Here is a 16457-nt window from a genome sequence, read left to right as displayed (position 1 = left end):
AAAGCACCCCTCCATGCCTGTGCATCGATTCCTGCCCTGCTTGAGATCTTGTCCTGACTTTCCCTTCATGATGGAGTGTGGCCCAGAAGTGTAACACAAAATAAAACCTTTATTCATGGAGTTGCTTTTTTGGTAATAGTGTTTTATCACAGAAAAAAACAATCTCTAAAACACATAGTGCTTTTGAAATTTAAGCAGTAATGCAAAGTGCTTTGGGGAACCACGCTGAAGCACTCATGGGTGTGGGTAATGATGACACTCACAGACTCAAATGTTTCAACAATAATAGTATACGCTAGCAATGTTCTCTCGTGAGTGTGTGTGTGTGGGTGCACGCTCTCGAGAGTGAGTGTGCAGAAAAAGAAAGAGAAGGATAGAGAAACCACTGTGACAAACGGTGACCCCTGGTGGATCAAAATGAAGGACACAGACTTCACTGACTATTCCTGCAACTTTCAACTATGTTCGAAATAGTCTCATAATAAAGTCAGAAATGTAAAATAAATCAAGTCAACTGAAAGGCAGAGTCCTGGGAAGCCCCCCCCCAGACCAGGGAGTGGAGGCCCAGAAAGACCTTCAGCATCTGGGCAGAGACCTGGCACCCTGGGGAGACAGGATTTGAAAACAGGTTGAAATGACTTTATTTTCTCATGATTTTTCCTTCCAAAGAGCCAATGCCCTCATAATACTGAGGGATCCCAGGACTTAGATCCTGGGACAGTAGAGTTCACGGTCTCACTAGAGAAAGCCTTTACTGTCTAGTAACACCCGTGACTGGCTTGTGCAGTGCAGCCAGGCCACGATTCAAATGACATGGCTTGAGACGGTTCTTCCTCTCATGATGTGGCCACAAGGCTTGAGTTGGTGAGCACGCTCTGGATGGGACATCTGGCAGGAACCGTCACCTGCGATGATCTGCTCCAATGGCGTCTGTGACTGTGTTAAAACCCCGCTCTCTGGACAGAAAAGAAAGAGTCTGTCTTCAGCCCACACTTGCCATGAGCCCACCACACCATCCCACGCAGCGCACCTCACGACCACTGCGACTCTGCCCACGCCCAGGCCCCTGCACAGATGTCGAGCCAGGTCTTCTGTGCAGGAAGGGAGAGACTGTATAACCTGCAGCTTCCGGACACTGAGTCAACGTAAATTCACTACTTGCTTCATTCTGCTAGGATTCCTCAATCCCAGTCCCTGGGCAAGTGGCAAGTTCTGCCTTGTGAAGAGCCCTGCCTCAGAAGCATTCTGAATTCCCTTGGCACTGTTTGTCCTTGGCCAAAGGTGCAGCAGAGAAACTGTCCCACCCTGCCGTCAGTGTTTCCCTCCAGCCCTCTGGGAGTGCACAACAGACCGATGACAAGCGTCGCTTTCGAGTCTCAGTTGCATCAAGCCCCACTCACTTTAGAAGTGCCTGCAGCTCACGCTTGACCCTGACCACAACAGGTGGCCCCAGGAAGGTGAGGGCCGTGTACAGCTGCACCAGGGAGGCCCCTGCTTGGATCTTCTCCAGCGCATCCTGCCCGCTGCTCACTCCACCGACCCCGATGATGGGAATCCTGCCTGGAGAGAAGCACACAGCAAGGCCAGGAAGGCGGGGTGAGGACCAGGGCTCCATCAGGCCTCAGTCCCAGGAAACACAGCAGATGAGGGCAGAACAGGGTTCTCAGCAGACACAGTGGATGAGGGAAGATCCAGGACCAAAGAAGTCTTGCCTTACCCGGGCAGTGGTGGCAAATGCCTTTAATCCCAGCACTAGGTAGGCTGTGAGTTCGAGGCCAGCCTGGTCTACGAAGTGAGTTCCAGGACAGCCAGAAGTGTTAAACAGAGAAAACCTGTCTCAAAACAAACAAACGAACAAAGCCTTGCCTTCAGTGAGGGTGTACATCTCCCGGATGGTCTGGGTCGACAGATCTCGGAGTGGCTTCCCACTCAGTCCTCCCGTCTCAGAGCGCAGAGCACCTTGGAGGCCGGTTGGGCGACTCACTGTGGTATTTGTGACAATCAATCCATCGATGCCCAGCTGCAGCACAACACAGAGAAAGAGCCTTAAGCCATGGATCTGAGGAAGTCAAAGAAACTGTGTCTTTTGAGGATTGAAGCAGCCACCAGACCAGAGGTCAGTTCTGCAGAGCAAGACCCTCACAGGCCTCACCTATATCTTGACCGGAGAAGCCATCAGAAAGAGCCTCTCAATGTGATACAGCGCGTCTCCTGCTAAGCCCAATACAGTGCCTACACAGGGTTTGACCCTTAGAGCAAGCTGTCTGGGAGTATCTCAGGGAGTACATAGTAGAACAAGATTGAAATCCAGGCCGGGTGTTGGTGGCGCACGCCTTTAATCCCAGCACTCGGGAGACAGAGGCAGGAGGATTTCTGTGAGTTCAAGGCCAGCCTGGTCTACAGAGCGAGTTCCAGGACAGCCTCCAAAACAATACAGAGAAACCCTGTCTCGAAAAACCAACCAAACAAACAAACAAAAAGATTGAAATCCAGGACGGCTGGGCTGTGTTCCTATTACCCTCTTTAGCCAGAGAAGCCTGGTGTTTGGACCAGCTGGAAAAGGACAGACACCATTCCCAGGTGAGACCGGAGAAGGTAGCACAGGCCTCAGCCTTTCCGGATGAAGACAGGTCAGAAGCAAGAAAGACTCACCAAACACGTTCTCAAACTCACTGTTTGCCCCAGAGGAACTACACAACGACAGGCAGCCAGCCAGCCCCTCTACTTCACACAGAGGAAGTCACTAACCACGCCATTCGTGCTATCCCAGCTGCAGTGGGCGAGGAAGGCTACCCCACCCCGCCCTGGACCACCCCAACTCAAACCTCTCTCGCCACACTGGCAATGTCCTCCTTGTCCTGGGCTGTGAGGTCGGGGGCAATCTTCACCAGCACTGCTGGCTTCCGCCCTCCCTTCAAGGTGTCCCTCTCCTGCAGCACCTAGGTTGACAAGCCAGAGATGGGGACCCAGCCCATAGCCCCACAGTGCCACCCCCGCCCCCAAGGTAACTCTCAAGCGTTCTGACTTTGTTCCTGAAAACAAGAAAGGAGGTGTGTCACAAGTGCTGTGCATCGAGAAGTCATTCAGAGAGCCCTGCCTGCCATGGTTGCCTGTGGTTTTAAAGCGGTTAACTGTCTATTGTGTATGACTGGGGATGTGAGGGATGAAAGGGCACTTGGAAAATGTGTGATGAGGGGTCCTAGGCCAGATGTGAAGAACAGCTTCTCCTCAGTGGTCCTGAAGAGTGAAAACGAGTAAGGACAACGGGCATGTTATGGTGTAATGACACACCTTGGCCAGCAGGCGGCGAAGCTCAGCCTTTCCCTGTAGGCTCCTCAGGCCAGCAGTGTTGGGACTGGACACATTCACCACCAGGTAGTCAGCCAAGGGGCCCAGGACACGAACACCCTCTACATAGTCTGCAGCAGCATCCTCCGAAGTCTTATTCTTCCCCAGGTTTATTCCCAGAGGCAGCCCATCTGTGAATATCAACAGTTTCCTAGGCAACATTCTGAGTACAGGTGGGGCTCCCCTGAACCAGGTGATGGAGAATGTGAACCTTTTGGTTCTGGGATTGCTGCCTGATGACTTGGAACCATTTCATCCTCTCTATATGGCAAGTGTGTGCACCCTCAAGGATGTTTCCCGCATACTAAGCCTTTCATCTTTTAAATGTTAAATGGGGAAATCAGGAAAAAAGGAAAAACAATAGGAAGCTGGGTGTGATGGACACTTGTAACCCCAGTTCTCAGGTGTAGGTAAGAAAAAGTTCAAGGTCAACGTAGCAAGTTCAAGGCCAATCTGGGCGACATGAGACCAAGTCTCCAAAAAAAATTTTTTTTAATGCAGGGCAATGGAGATTCTTTCTCAGTGGTCTGTCACATGCTTGGCAGACAGGGGCCCCCACAGAAGCCTCAACATCAAAGCTTCAAGAGGTTACTAAGGGACCCATTCTCAGCAGATCACACAGATCTCCAGATCTCCTCCAGGCTTCCTGAACCACCAAACTGGCCAGGGGATCCTGAACCACCAAACTGGCCAGGGGATCCTGAACCACCAAACTGGCCAGGGGATCCTGAGCCACCAAACTGGCCAGGGGATCCTGAGCCATCAAACTGGCCAGGGGATCCTGAACCACCAAACTGGCCAGGGTTCAGGATCCATCTGCGATCTTCACTCTCCCTCTTGTCCTCCAATTCCACCCCCAGTCTTAGCCCAACCTCGTAGCAGGCCACCTTCCTCTCTGCTCTCCTTCCCAGCTTTCCTCCCTCCTGTGAACTCCCTCACCATCCTCACTCCTTCCTTAGTGTCAGCTCCCAACACCTAGAACACTCTCTACCCAAGACTGCCAGTGGCAGGGTTCCGCAGGGTCTCAGAAGCACTTCCTACCAGGCAACCAATCCACAGCTACCACACCCCCCGGGGGTGGGGCAACAGAAACCAAGGGACTGAACATCACCCCAACAAAGGCAAAACCAGATATCAGCACCTAGAATTACAATCTTCTCAAACCCAGACGCCCAGACACCAGTGTAAAAACCTGGTCACGGCCAGGACATGTCTCCACTAGAGCCCAGCAACCCCGCCCTGAGAAATGCAATATACTGAAGCAAAAGACAAGGCTCCCAGAATAACTATTATGAATATGCTCAAGGTCCGTAAAGAGGATATGAATAAGCCCATTAATGAAAACACAAACAGTGCAATGAAATGGAGAAAATGGTTCAACACATGAAAGAGGAAATAGAATTGCTAAAGAAAACACAAATTGAGGTAAAGCTGGAAATGAAAAATTTAGGAACTAGGACAGAAATCTTAGAAGTAAGCCTCACCAAAATCATATAAGAAACGTAAGATAGAGTCTCAAGTATTGAAGACAAGATCGGAGACAAGGATACCTCAGTCAAAGAAAATGTTAAATCTAAAAAAAAGGAAAAAAAATCCAGGCACAAAACATCTGGGACACTATGAAAAACCAAAAATCTATAAGCAATAGGGATAGCAAAAGGAGAAGAAACCCAGGTCAAAGGCACAGAAAATATTTTCAACAAAAGCATAGATGAAAAGTTACCTAACCGAAAGAAGGAAGTGCCTATCATACTATAAGAAGCAAATAGACCACCATATAGACTGGACCAGAAAATAAATTCCCTACAACACATAATAATCAAAAACCAGAATGTATAAAACAAAGAAAGAATGCCAAAATCTGCAATAGAAAAAGACTGGATAACATATACCGGCAGACAAACCTATTAGAATAACACCTGACTTCAATCAAGACTCTAAAAGTCGGAGATCCTGGACAGATGTTCTACTACAGATGCCAGTCCAGACTACTATATCCAGCAAAACTTTTAATCACAGTAGATGGAGAAAGAATGACAATCCACAATAAAATGAAATTTAAGTGGTTTCTACCTACAAATCCAGCTTGACAGAAGGTGCTATAAGGAAAACTTCAGCCTGAATAAATAAACACTCTCAGACCAGCAAATCAAAAGAAGGGAAGGGACCTACACCATAACAATAATATAACAGGAATCATCAATCCCTGATATCAATGGTCTCAATTTCCCAATAAAAAAGACTAACAAATTGGGTTCAAAAAATAGGATTCATTCTTCAACTGCATCCAAGAAACATACTTTAACATCAAGGATAGATATCACCTCAGAGTAAAAGGATGGAAAAAGATATTCCAAGCAAATGAACCAAGGAAGCAAGAGGGTGAAGCCATTATGATATATGACAAAATACACCTCAAACCAAAACTAATCAAGAGATGGGGAAGGAAACTACATACTCATCAAATGAAAAACCCACCAAGACGATACTGAAATTCCAAACATCTATGCACAAAGGAATCCAAGTTCATAAAAGAAACCCTACTATAGCTTAAATCACATATTGACCCCTACACACACATACACACACACACACACACACACACACACACACACACACACACACACACACACACATAGTGGGATACTTTGATACCCACCCCTCGCCAATAGACAGATCATCCGGACAAAAACTAAACAAAGAAATGTTGGAACTAAATGATGTGTTAACTCAAATGGACCTAATTTACAGAACATTTCACCTAAACACAAAATGTTTCTTCTCAGCACCTCATGGAACTTTCTCTAAAACTAACCATATAATCGGCCATAAAGCAAGTCTCAAAAGATATAAGAAAACTGAAGTAATACCCTGTCATACCACCACAGATTAAAGCTGAATATCATCAACTATAGAAACAACAGACAGCTTACAAATTCATGGAAACTGAACAACTCACTACTGAATGAAAAATAGGTCAAAACAAAACTTGATGTAGCACTAAGTGCCTACATAAATAAATTAGAGAGAGCTCATACTAGCACACCTGAAAGGTCTAGAACAACAAGAAGAAATCACATCCAGGAGGAGTAGATGGCAAGAAATAATCAAACTCAGGGCTGAAATCAATGAAATAGAAACAAACAAAAATAATGCAAAGAATCAATGAAATGAAGAGTTGGTTGTTTGAGAAAACCAGTAAGACTGACAAACCCTTAGCCAAATTAATTAAAAGCTGAAGAGGAAAGATACAAATTAACAAAATCAGAGATGAAAAGGGTGACATAACAACAGACACCAAGGAAATGCAAAGAATCATAGGGACATATTTTAAAAACCTGTACTCCACCAAATTGGAAAATTGAAAAGAAATGGATAATTTTCTTGATACATACTATCTACTAAAGTTAAATCAAGATCAGATAAGCGATGTAAACAAACTTACAACCCCTAGTGAAATAGAAGCAGTCATTAAAAGCCTCCCAACCAAAAAAATGCCCAGGGCCAGATGGTTTTAGTGTAGAATTTGACCAGACGTTCAAAGAAGTTGTTGGCCAAAGGGGTCCCATGAGAACACCCAAACAACCCAGACTATTGTCAAGGCTATTGGTTGCTCTCTGCAAACTGACAAGGTCCTATTGCTAAAGACAACACCTACACACATTATTAAATAGGGAGAAGTAGAGCTGGTGCCTACCTACAGCCTTCATCCCTCTGGTCGAGTATCCATGGTACTGGGTGGTACTCTGCATGCTACCAAAGGAGAAACGTAAACACCAACCCAGCTACACATCTTTTGATCTACAATGATGACCTGCCTGCAAGATGCACTAGTGAAATAGTAGCACAAAGCTGTGGAGTAGCCAACCAATATCTCATTGTAGTTAAGGCCCAATCCATGAGATGGAACCCATCCCTAACACTGAACGGATGGCCAAGGACCTGAGTCGAGACAGGTCAGGGACATGGGGGAAAAATAAATACTACCGCTCGGCTTGAAGAATGCTGCAATAAAATGACTCCCAATGACACTCTGCTATATTCATCAATGATTTGGGGAGATAACAAAAGAGAGAGTAGGCACACATGATGGGCGTGTCAGCAAGAGCAACCTGAATCTCATGAGCCTTGGCCAAGGGACTGTATGTGAAACGGTTAAAAACAAAAGTATAAAACACTGGAGGCCACACATGGGGATTCAGCCTGCAGGAGGATTGCTGTAAGTCTGAGGCCAGCCTGAGCTACACAGGAAAACACTAGGAAATGTTTTCAACTATCAAGCCTAAAAGGTAGATGAACTTATGATTAGGGTGATGATACATCTCTGTAGCCCCAAGACATTCCTGGGGCCTGGGTGTAATTATGCACACCTGCCCCCTGTCACTCTCAAAAGGTTAAGCCTCTAGAAAAATGCTCTTTCAGGCTCATGCTCTCTGTGGCAGAAAGGAGTTTCCTGGATTCTGTCTTACAACTCCTGGCATGTCAGTGGCCCAGGCTGCTGTCCATCTGCCAATCCAGCCAGACCTACAACACCAAGTCAGCTCACCTATACCAGCCAGGGAGGACACAGCCAACATCCCCCCACCCCCCACTGTACTGCTAACCCCCTTCTCACAGCCCGTCACCTTCTGGGTCATCAACTTAAAAGTAAGATTTGTATAACAAATTTCCTGATTTTGGGGAGGCTGGGGCAGGGGATTAGACTGAATTATACAGAACAAGGTCTCGAAGCTTCAAGTCTAGCACCCAGCAAGCCAGGATCACTGTAAGCTTCTGCACAAGTTAACTGGATTGAGAGTATGGCTTCCATGAGGCAACTGGGCCTTTCACTAGTGGTCACCTGCCCACAGTCACAATTCTGGAGTCAGGAAGGCTGAACTACACTTTCCACAGAGCACCGTCTCTTCTATCCACTCGGGTTCCTAGCTGGTAAAAAGTTTCTGCGAGTTTGCTAGCTGCCAGCAGACACATGTAGGCAGAGCACAGACACGGGACTTGGCCTCACTCCAGTGAGGGCACAGAATGAGGGTGAACAAGACAATGGTTCTGCAGGGCTGGCAGACCTGGTTCTGCCAAAGTCGGGGGTTTTTTAAACACTATCATTTCCTGCTCCACCAACCTAACTTCCCAAACGCTTAGCTCCTCACATAAATGCACACGCCCTCAGCTTAACTGTCACACGACGAGGACATCCAATGAGACTAAGACCTCCTGAAAGACATTCCAGAGGCAAAGGAGAAAAGTCTCCAGGGACAGCAGAAGACACACAGGGAGCCATGGGGAGGGAGCCACCACCCAGGGCTTTGACCCCAAAATGCACTTCGGAGAGCCAAGCAGACCACAGAGGACAAACTGGAGCATCTCCATGAAAAGCAAAGGCTGTTTCTGAAGTGAGGCCTGAGGACAGCTGGTCCCCTGAGTGGAGAGGAGTGTGACAACTCTATTCTCTTCTGTAGCTCTTCCAGAACTAACACCACTACTTACACAGTGAACAGAAGGACAACAGGGCGGGATGTGGGAAGATGCAATCGGGGCACATCTTAGCTCCACACATGCTCTCTGCTGATCTCCAAGCCCCTAAATTAGGACACAGTTCCGGTTCCATGGGTGCCGGAGACCAGCAAGGCTTTGCTGAATTATGACATCTGGTTAAGACCTTTGAGGCTGTGGTGGAAGGTGGACAATCCTGAGTTGTTTTGCATGGTTTTTATTATTTGTTCATTTGTTTCCTATTACTGAAGCACATGCACTCCCTATGTTTCTTTGTAGTAGAGGAAGAAAGCCCCTCCCACAACACCTAACTTTACCTGCAGTGAGTTTGGTCTGCTTCTGCTGTCTGGCCCGCAGCCTGTGCTCCACCGCTGAGAGCCCGTGGCTGTTGAATCCATACCTGGTACACATAAACCCACAGGGAAGGGGTGGAATTAGAAGGTGACAGTTTGGAAAAGGCACCCAAGACCATCTCAATGCTCTCACCACTGGTTATGCTCCATTGTCAACTGGATATGACTTAGAATCACCACGGAAACACACCTGTGTGTGTCTTTAAGCCTGTTTCTGGGAAGGTTGAATGGAGCAGGGAAAACCCACCAAGATCATGGGCAGCACCATGGGCTCACGGCCCAACTGAGCAAGGAGGAAGAGACCCAAGTGAGCACCAGCATCCTTCACTAGCTGCTTCCTCACTGTAGGTGCAGAGTGACCCTCTGCCTCAGGCTCCTGCCACCAGGAGGGCTTGTCCCCTCAAACTGAGCCAAAGCACCTGCCCCCATTCCTTAATCTGCCTTTTGTCAGTATTTTGTCCCAGTGACAAGAATGATAACTAATGGGATCTGGTTACATCACTTTGTGGCTTGCAGCCAGAGCAACAGTGCCTGGACTGTGGCATGTGGATCTGCTGGTGTAGTAAATGCCCATCCTTTAGCATGCCTATACTGAACACACACCACATACATGAGCAAGAAGGCTATGCCCAAGAGCACAGGTGCCTGTCCCTCACTACTCCCTGTCCCAACCACCATCATCCTAAGACCCGAAGTCACCTGTAACAGCCAAATCAGAAACACAAGTGTTATGCCTGGTCAGTCCTAAAGACATCAGTCCCTGCCTGAAATGCAACAGAGAGATCTGACTTGTGAAGAAGTTTCCTGAAAGCCGGGAGTTGGTGGCACACGGCTTTAATCCCAGCAGTCAGGAGACAGAGGCAGGCGGATCTCTGTGAGTTCGAGGCCATCCTGGTCTACAGAGCGAGTTCCAGGATAGCCTCCAAAACAATACAGAGAAACCCTGTCTCAAAAAAACCAAAAAAAAAAAAAAAAAGAAAAAGAAAAAGAAATAAAGAAAGAAAAGAAGTTTCCTGAAACAAGCAATAGGAAGCACTGCCATGGGTCTGCCAAAATCCCCACAAGGAGGCTCTCCAAAAATCTCCTAGCGAGAAGTACGAAGGTCTTCCCTTCGCAGTTAGACTAACTGTACAGGACAAATAAATGGCAAGGCTTCATACAGTCGAAGGATTCTCCTGCTAAGGGCAGCTGTACATGTTGAATACCACGTCCTTGTTCATTGAAAGCAAGGGTCACCTGTGCAGTACCAACTCAGCTGACAGCTTGTGGCCACCAGCCCTGGCCAAATGAGAGAAACCAGAAGTAAAGGAGGATGATAGTTAACCAATGATTTTTATATTGACTGCATGTTAAAATGGCTTTAGAACACACAGTTTATAATTAAATCATAATAATGACAAATATAGTAGTTATAAATGTATTACCAAGTTCACTAGCTTCTAATGAGTCATTAGAGATCACTATAGTCCTGTAAACCAACACTGGACAAGGGCAATGGAGCAGCAGTGTAAAAAAGCTCGCACTGAAGTCCAACGGCCCAAGCCTTTCCAAGCTGTTCTCCGCGACCAGCACCAGCTCTCAGAGCCTCAGCGGGAACACCGGGTAAAATCCTGACAGCCGTTTTCCAAGGTTGGGGTGAAAGCTGCCTAGTACACAACAGTGATTCAAAAAGGCTCCTGACTATCCCAAAGGACAGACTGTCCACCCATCACATGCAAAAAGCACAAAGCGGGTCTCCCATCTCAGAGATCCCAGCAGGGGAGATGTCCCTGTGCCTCTGAGCCACCACATACCTGTTAATGACAGCCTGGTCCTCCGGGAGGCGGAACACTCTGGGTCTGGGGTTTCCTTCCTGAGGTTGGGGAGTCACACTTCCTACCTCAACAAACCCAAAGCCCAGCTTGTAGAGGCCATCCACAGCTTCCCCGTGCTTGTCAAATCCCGCAGCAATCCCTACAGGATTTCGGAATTTGTGGCCCAGGACTCTCACTTCCTGGGAAGGAGACAAATTCAGAGGTAAAAGTGGCTTCACCAAGTGCTTCTCACAGCAGGGATCCCAGCATCCTGTATAAGGATTCCCCTGGAGCTTGCTAAGCATCTCTGGGCCCAGAAAATAGGGATCTTTGGGAGGAAGGACACCCTGGGGTTATCTCTCTGAATCAGCATTCTGCAGGTGCTTCTGAATCCAGACACCAGGGGGTCTCAAGGCTGGGGGGAGAGAGAGGCAGTGTCCCACCACAAGCGAAGAGGAGACAGGTGCTGTCTTGCACAATGATTATGTATCTTCTTATCTATTCAGCCTGGGCAGGAGAAACTTGAGGTCATGCTACTCTGACACCAGTGAGTACCATGAAGCAAAGCCTGTAACCAGCCTAGCATAGGAGTCCCAGGGGGCCGATCCTCCACAACTGTCAACCATGGAGAGCTGGAGGGAGGACATCGGCAGACACTGGCGCTGGCTCCAGTGAGCTCTTAAGAGGTCAGAAAAGTGTCCCCAAGGGGGAAGCCACATGCTCTCGAAATCCACGGGGGACGAGAAAGAGCACAAGGAAGGTAAAAATGTGCACGGAGTACTTCAGAACCACGAGGCGAGAAGTTCAGCAAGAACAGGCCCTCCTTGAGGCTACCATCAAGCCAGTTCTCATCCCTGGCTGTGTGACAGGGCCTGGGGTGCTGCTGTCAGGCTTCTCTGAGACTATGGTTAAACTGGTCAGTCAGGAGACCAGGGCAGCCAAGCATTCCAGAAGCACCTCCACCCTCCCAGGAGCGTCTTGTGATAGAGAACTGAAGACTCAGGGAACAGCAAAGACTAAACCGAGGAAGGTGAAGCAGGCTAAGAGTATCAGCGGGCCTGACTATCGGGGAACAGGGCCACTGCGCGTAGTGGTGCATACTGTGTGATTGCTCAAGAAGCTGGATTCCAGAATCATTTGAGACCCCAAATTTGAGACCAACCTGGACAGCATGGACCCATTTCAAGAGAAAAAGGGGGTCATTCAGAGACAGTAGAAGGGCCAAATTGGCTCTGTCATAGATGGTGCCAGGTGGTTCACAGGAGTGAGTTGTGGCTGAATGTGGCTGGGGCAGGAGGTTGCCTAGGACTTAAGTCCTCTACCCCCTCAGGACAATAACTACACCCAGGGCCTGCTTCTGATGGGGGAAGGACGGACCCATCAGTCCAGGCTGTAGCACCCTTCACCTACCCAGAGGATATAGTATCTGCAAGTGACAGCCCTTCCCTGCTAACACTGTCCCCTGCATCCAGTAGCTGCTTAATGACTCCAGAAGATGTCCCTGTTCAGCAGAGGGATCTCAGCAAGGCAGGCCAAGGTTGGACACTGGAGTCAGACTCTATAGGTTTGAATCCTGGTCCTGCCACCTGCCAGCTTCGTGACCTTGGGCAAGTCACTTACTTAGCCTGCACCTCAGTCTCCTGATCTGTAGTTGGAGATGAGATGGGACCTCCCTCAAAGGGTAGCTGTGAGGATTCAAGTTGTAAGCACAGGCTACGTGCTGAGTACTGTTCTGGAAGTACAAGGTGTAACACAGAAGAAGCGTCACTTCCTCAGGCTGGGCTCCAGGTCCCAGCCGCTTGCAAGCCTGCAGCTCTGGTTTTCCAAAGCCACAAGAGTACCAAAGCATGTGCTAAAGGATGTGACCCCCCCCCCCCAATACCCAAATGTAACACAGGGCGACCCAGGGCACCTACCAGCATGTCAGAGTCTTGAAACGTAGCTCGAGGAAGGAGCCCCAGGGATGTGAAGCGAACAGCTAGCCGGTGGGCCGACTCTGGGTCTAGCAGCCTCTGCAGGGCCGGCATCAGATACTCAGCATAGAAATGGTCATCGCCTATGGCTGTCAGGTAAGAGGTGAAGAGAAGGCCTCCTCCCCCAAGGATGATGGCTGCGTCCAGAGCCCGCTTCTAGTGGGGGAGAAGAAAGGCCCCATGGGGAACCCCATCAGACCAGCCTTTGGTACCCTCTCTGACCCTTCACACCCCAGAGAACATAAGAGCTACACGTGACAGTCCTTTCTTGCTCACATGGCCCCCCCTTAATATCCTGCCTACTTATACACCAGCCTTTGGAGATGCAGTCCTGCTTACACGGGTTCTAGCCCTGAATACTTTCCTAAGGACCAGCCAGGGAACTTTTCAAGCAGGCAGTACTGCTCCCTAGGGGCCACATGGGAAAATATTTTCTAGTTAATGAGGGAATGATGCTAACAGATTTGCTGTGGAGAAATCAGTCCTGTCAATATTCTTCTTTAATTAAACTAACACAGTAGTTTCCCTCTGTGCTGTATGATGTTTGAACTTGCTATTGCTATTTATGTAGGTTAAGAAAAAAAAAACTTCCCATTATCTGAGCCAAGAGGCAAGCTATAGTTCACCACACAACCACCAACTACCCCCCACATGGTTCACATATACAGGGTGACTTTTACAGAAATACAGGTACCTTGTAATTTAAGGACACCTGTAAAGTTTTCACAAAACATTACCAAGACTTAGTCGCTGGTCCTAAAATCCCACCAGAAAGGGTATACTGGGCTGTTTGTATACCAGTGCACACCTTCTAAGAGGAGGCTTAAACACCTGACCATCTTTGCAGGTGAACTGTGTTCAGACTTCTACATACTGAAATACAGGTTTTCATTTCTCCTTTTACTGTAGTTAGGGCATGGTGTTTATATTTTAAAATTATACCTCGAAAGGTTACTGGCCTGAAATGTCCTATGTGTATAAAAGTGGCTGCAATATAAACATAGCTTCACACTTTGGGTAGATAACCACTACCCCAGCTCAAAGGTGGCTCACGATGATTTTTGATAATTATCACCACCAGATACCAAGTGGCTAATGCAGTCATTCAATCCTTCACCAAAGGCCAGCAAACCAGACCTGGTCCCTATCCTTCATAATGGTCATGTAAACATGGGAGCAAGGAAAACTCACATGAAGGAATACATAATGGAAGGATCTTGAGGAAGCAAGCTTAAGCTGACTTTCAAAGGAGACAGGAAAGCTAAAAGAGGAAGAAGCAGCTGGAGAAGGGATCTCTAGGTGGCTGACACCAATGAGAAGGGCCAGAGAATGGGGTAGGGGCAGACGTCTGTTGGAACTAAAAGGAAAGCATTTCTTAGAGTGAGGTAGGAAAAATGTGAGGTGTCAGTCAAAATACAGATTTGGTGGCTGGAGATGGCTTAGTGGTTTAGTGCAGAGTTCGGTTCCAGCTCCCATGTCAGGGCCACAACCGCTCACCACAACCGTCTGTAACTCCAGCTTCAAGGGCTCCAACACATGTGGTCTCAGAGAGCACCTGCACTCGCCCCCTGAAACACACACACCTACACATAATTATATATATATATATATTTTTTTTTCTTTTGGTTTTTCGAGACAGGGTTTCTCTGTGGCTTTGGAGGTTGTCCTGGAACTCGCTTGGTAGTCCAGGCTGGTCTCGAACTCAGAGATCCACCTGCCTCTGCCTCCCGAGTGCTGGGATTAAAAGCGTGCGCCACCAACGCCCGGCTCATAATTATAATTTTTAATGGGATTTGTCCACTAAACAAGGAAGTAGAGGATGTGACCAGATTTGCCTGCACAGCAAACCAAGTATTCATTCTCCCTCCTCTGGAGGGAGAAATTCTCACGTGTCAAGCAACAATATCTGCGCACTCTTTCCCAAACCAGGGACACAATCTAAGGACTCTTCGCACAGGGCTCCCATTCTAACCACACTTGATCTGGAAGAGTGGTCGCAAGTCTTATCTCATTCCGCCTTGGATTCTTTCCATTATGCTAGACCACCATGTGCTCCCAGAGGCCCGATACTAGCTCAATTAAAAAAAAAAAAAATGCCCGCGATCGCTCACGCTCAGCCTCTGCCCAGCACGCTTGCTTTCTGCACGCCCCTAGCTGAGTACACGTGCAGCCCACACTGCAAGGGCCCCCAGCCTTTCAATCTCCCAGCCTCATCCACTCCCAGCCTGATTTCCGAACATGCGTGAGGTCCCGCAGCAGACTCACTCTCATCTGTCTCCACGCCATGCTCCTTCTGCCACTGGGCCCGCCTCTGCCTCCACTCCATTGGAGAATGTGGGCTCGGCTCCACCTATCTCCCAAGCCCTGCCTGCCGACCCAGCCCCGCCCCTAGATGCTGGATTGGACGGTCGCACGCGTGCGCTCTGCCTGGAGCCGTGCCCCTTCTTCCCATCCGCTGTTCCTAGTACGTTGCGGTGTTCTGTTTGACCACTATAATACCTTCTGAGGAATGCTCGCTACTGGGTAGAGCTTGTCTGAAATGCCACACCCTTCCTTCTGTGTATCACTGAGGAAGAGGCTTCCAGAAGCCTCTGGAGTAGGGAACAGACTCCTCCGAAGTCTGCAGACTCGAGCCCCAGCGCCCGGCAGCATGCACTACCCTAATGCTTCCCTGCCCTTAGGACGGAAACAAAGGACGATGCAGCACGAAGGTTCCGCGTGATGTTTTTGTTTTTGTTTTTTGTTTTTGTTTTTGTTTTTTAATGCCGGCCCTTTGGTATGACTGTCATGAGCCCCTTCCTAAAACAGAAAACTTAATTCTATTTTACAGATCACACTCATGTAAACACGTCGTAAACCACAAATACATAGAATTTCACTTGCCAATTTAAAAAGGAAACACTGCTGTGTTGATAAGTAAATATGGTTCTTATTTTACTTTTGAGACACTCTGTGTAGACCATGCTTCTCTAAAATTAACAATCCTCCTGACTCAGCAACCAAGTGCCTGGGTGTCCACAGAGGCCAGAAGAGGGCATTGAGTCAACTGGAACTGGCAGCTACAGATGGTTGGACCCAGGCCCTCAGAAACAGCAGTCAGGGCTCTTAAAGCACCCACTGTGATCTTAAACCTGCTGCATGCTCCTGTTTGTCCCTTTCCCTTTCCACTGGTCCCCTTCTTTCTCTGAAGTAGTTCTCCCCCACTTTAGATCATAATTTGGGGCAAGTTGGGGGAAGCTGGAGAGATGGCTCAGCTCTTAACATTGGCTGGAGAGGACCTGAGTTTGGTCCCAGCACCTCATAGGTGATTCACAACTGCCTGTAACTTCAATTTCAGGAGATCGTATTCTTCTGGGGCACTGTGCTCGTTTGCATATACCCACATGCAGACACATACACCGACGCACAGTTAAAAATGATAAAAATAAATAAATCTTAAGTCTGATTCTGCATATGAGAAAAAAAAACATACTTCTCTTTCTGAGATTGGCTTGCTTCAC

The 16457-nt window shown here is 48.1% G+C and overlaps 1 protein-coding gene across 2 annotated transcripts; it reads right to left on the bottom strand.

Annotated features, from left to right (window-relative positions):
- Window positions 1-617: 617 nt before the first annotated feature.
- Window positions 618-15357, bottom strand: Dhodh (dihydroorotate dehydrogenase (quinone)). 2 transcript variants are annotated; one of them, XM_005073022.4, is made up of 9 exons: window positions 15223-15357; window positions 12901-13113; window positions 10985-11184; window positions 9156-9238; window positions 3292-3479; window positions 2826-2939; window positions 1867-2020; window positions 1401-1560; window positions 618-956 (listed from the first exon to the last, which is right to left on the bottom strand). In XM_005073022.4, the coding sequence occupies exons 1-9, from the start codon at window positions 15241-15243 to the stop codon at window positions 902-904; spliced, it is 1188 nt and encodes a 395-aa protein (XP_005073079.1). In that variant the 5' UTR covers window positions 15244-15357; the 3' UTR covers window positions 618-901. The 2 variants fall into 2 exon arrangements, with proteins under 2 accessions (XP_005073079.1, XP_040593069.1); XM_040737135.1 differs by lacking the exon at window positions 2826-2939.
- Between the last annotated feature and the right edge of the window lie 1100 nt (window positions 15358-16457).

The sequence above is a fragment of the Mesocricetus auratus genome, unplaced genomic scaffold (assembly GCF_017639785.1).
Source record: "Mesocricetus auratus isolate SY011 unplaced genomic scaffold, BCM_Maur_2.0 Super-Scaffold_6723, whole genome shotgun sequence".
In the NCBI taxonomy this organism is placed as follows: Eukaryota; Metazoa; Chordata; class Mammalia; order Rodentia; family Cricetidae; genus Mesocricetus; species Mesocricetus auratus.
Note: the sequence above shows the minus strand (reverse complement) of the source record. Positions and strands in the feature narration are given on the sequence as shown.

Coding starts and splice junctions, on each gene's coding strand:
- Dhodh (XM_005073022.4), bottom strand. CDS start 15,243: ATGGCGTGGAGACAGATGAGA. Junction 3,480..9,155: donor GCAGACCAAACTCACTGCAG/GTAAAGTTAGGT, acceptor TGATATTCACAG/ATGGGCTGCCTCTGGGAATA. Junction 1,561..1,866: donor GATGTACACCCTCACTGAAG/GCAAGGCTTTGT, acceptor GCTTCTCTCCAG/GCAGGATTCCCATCATCGGG.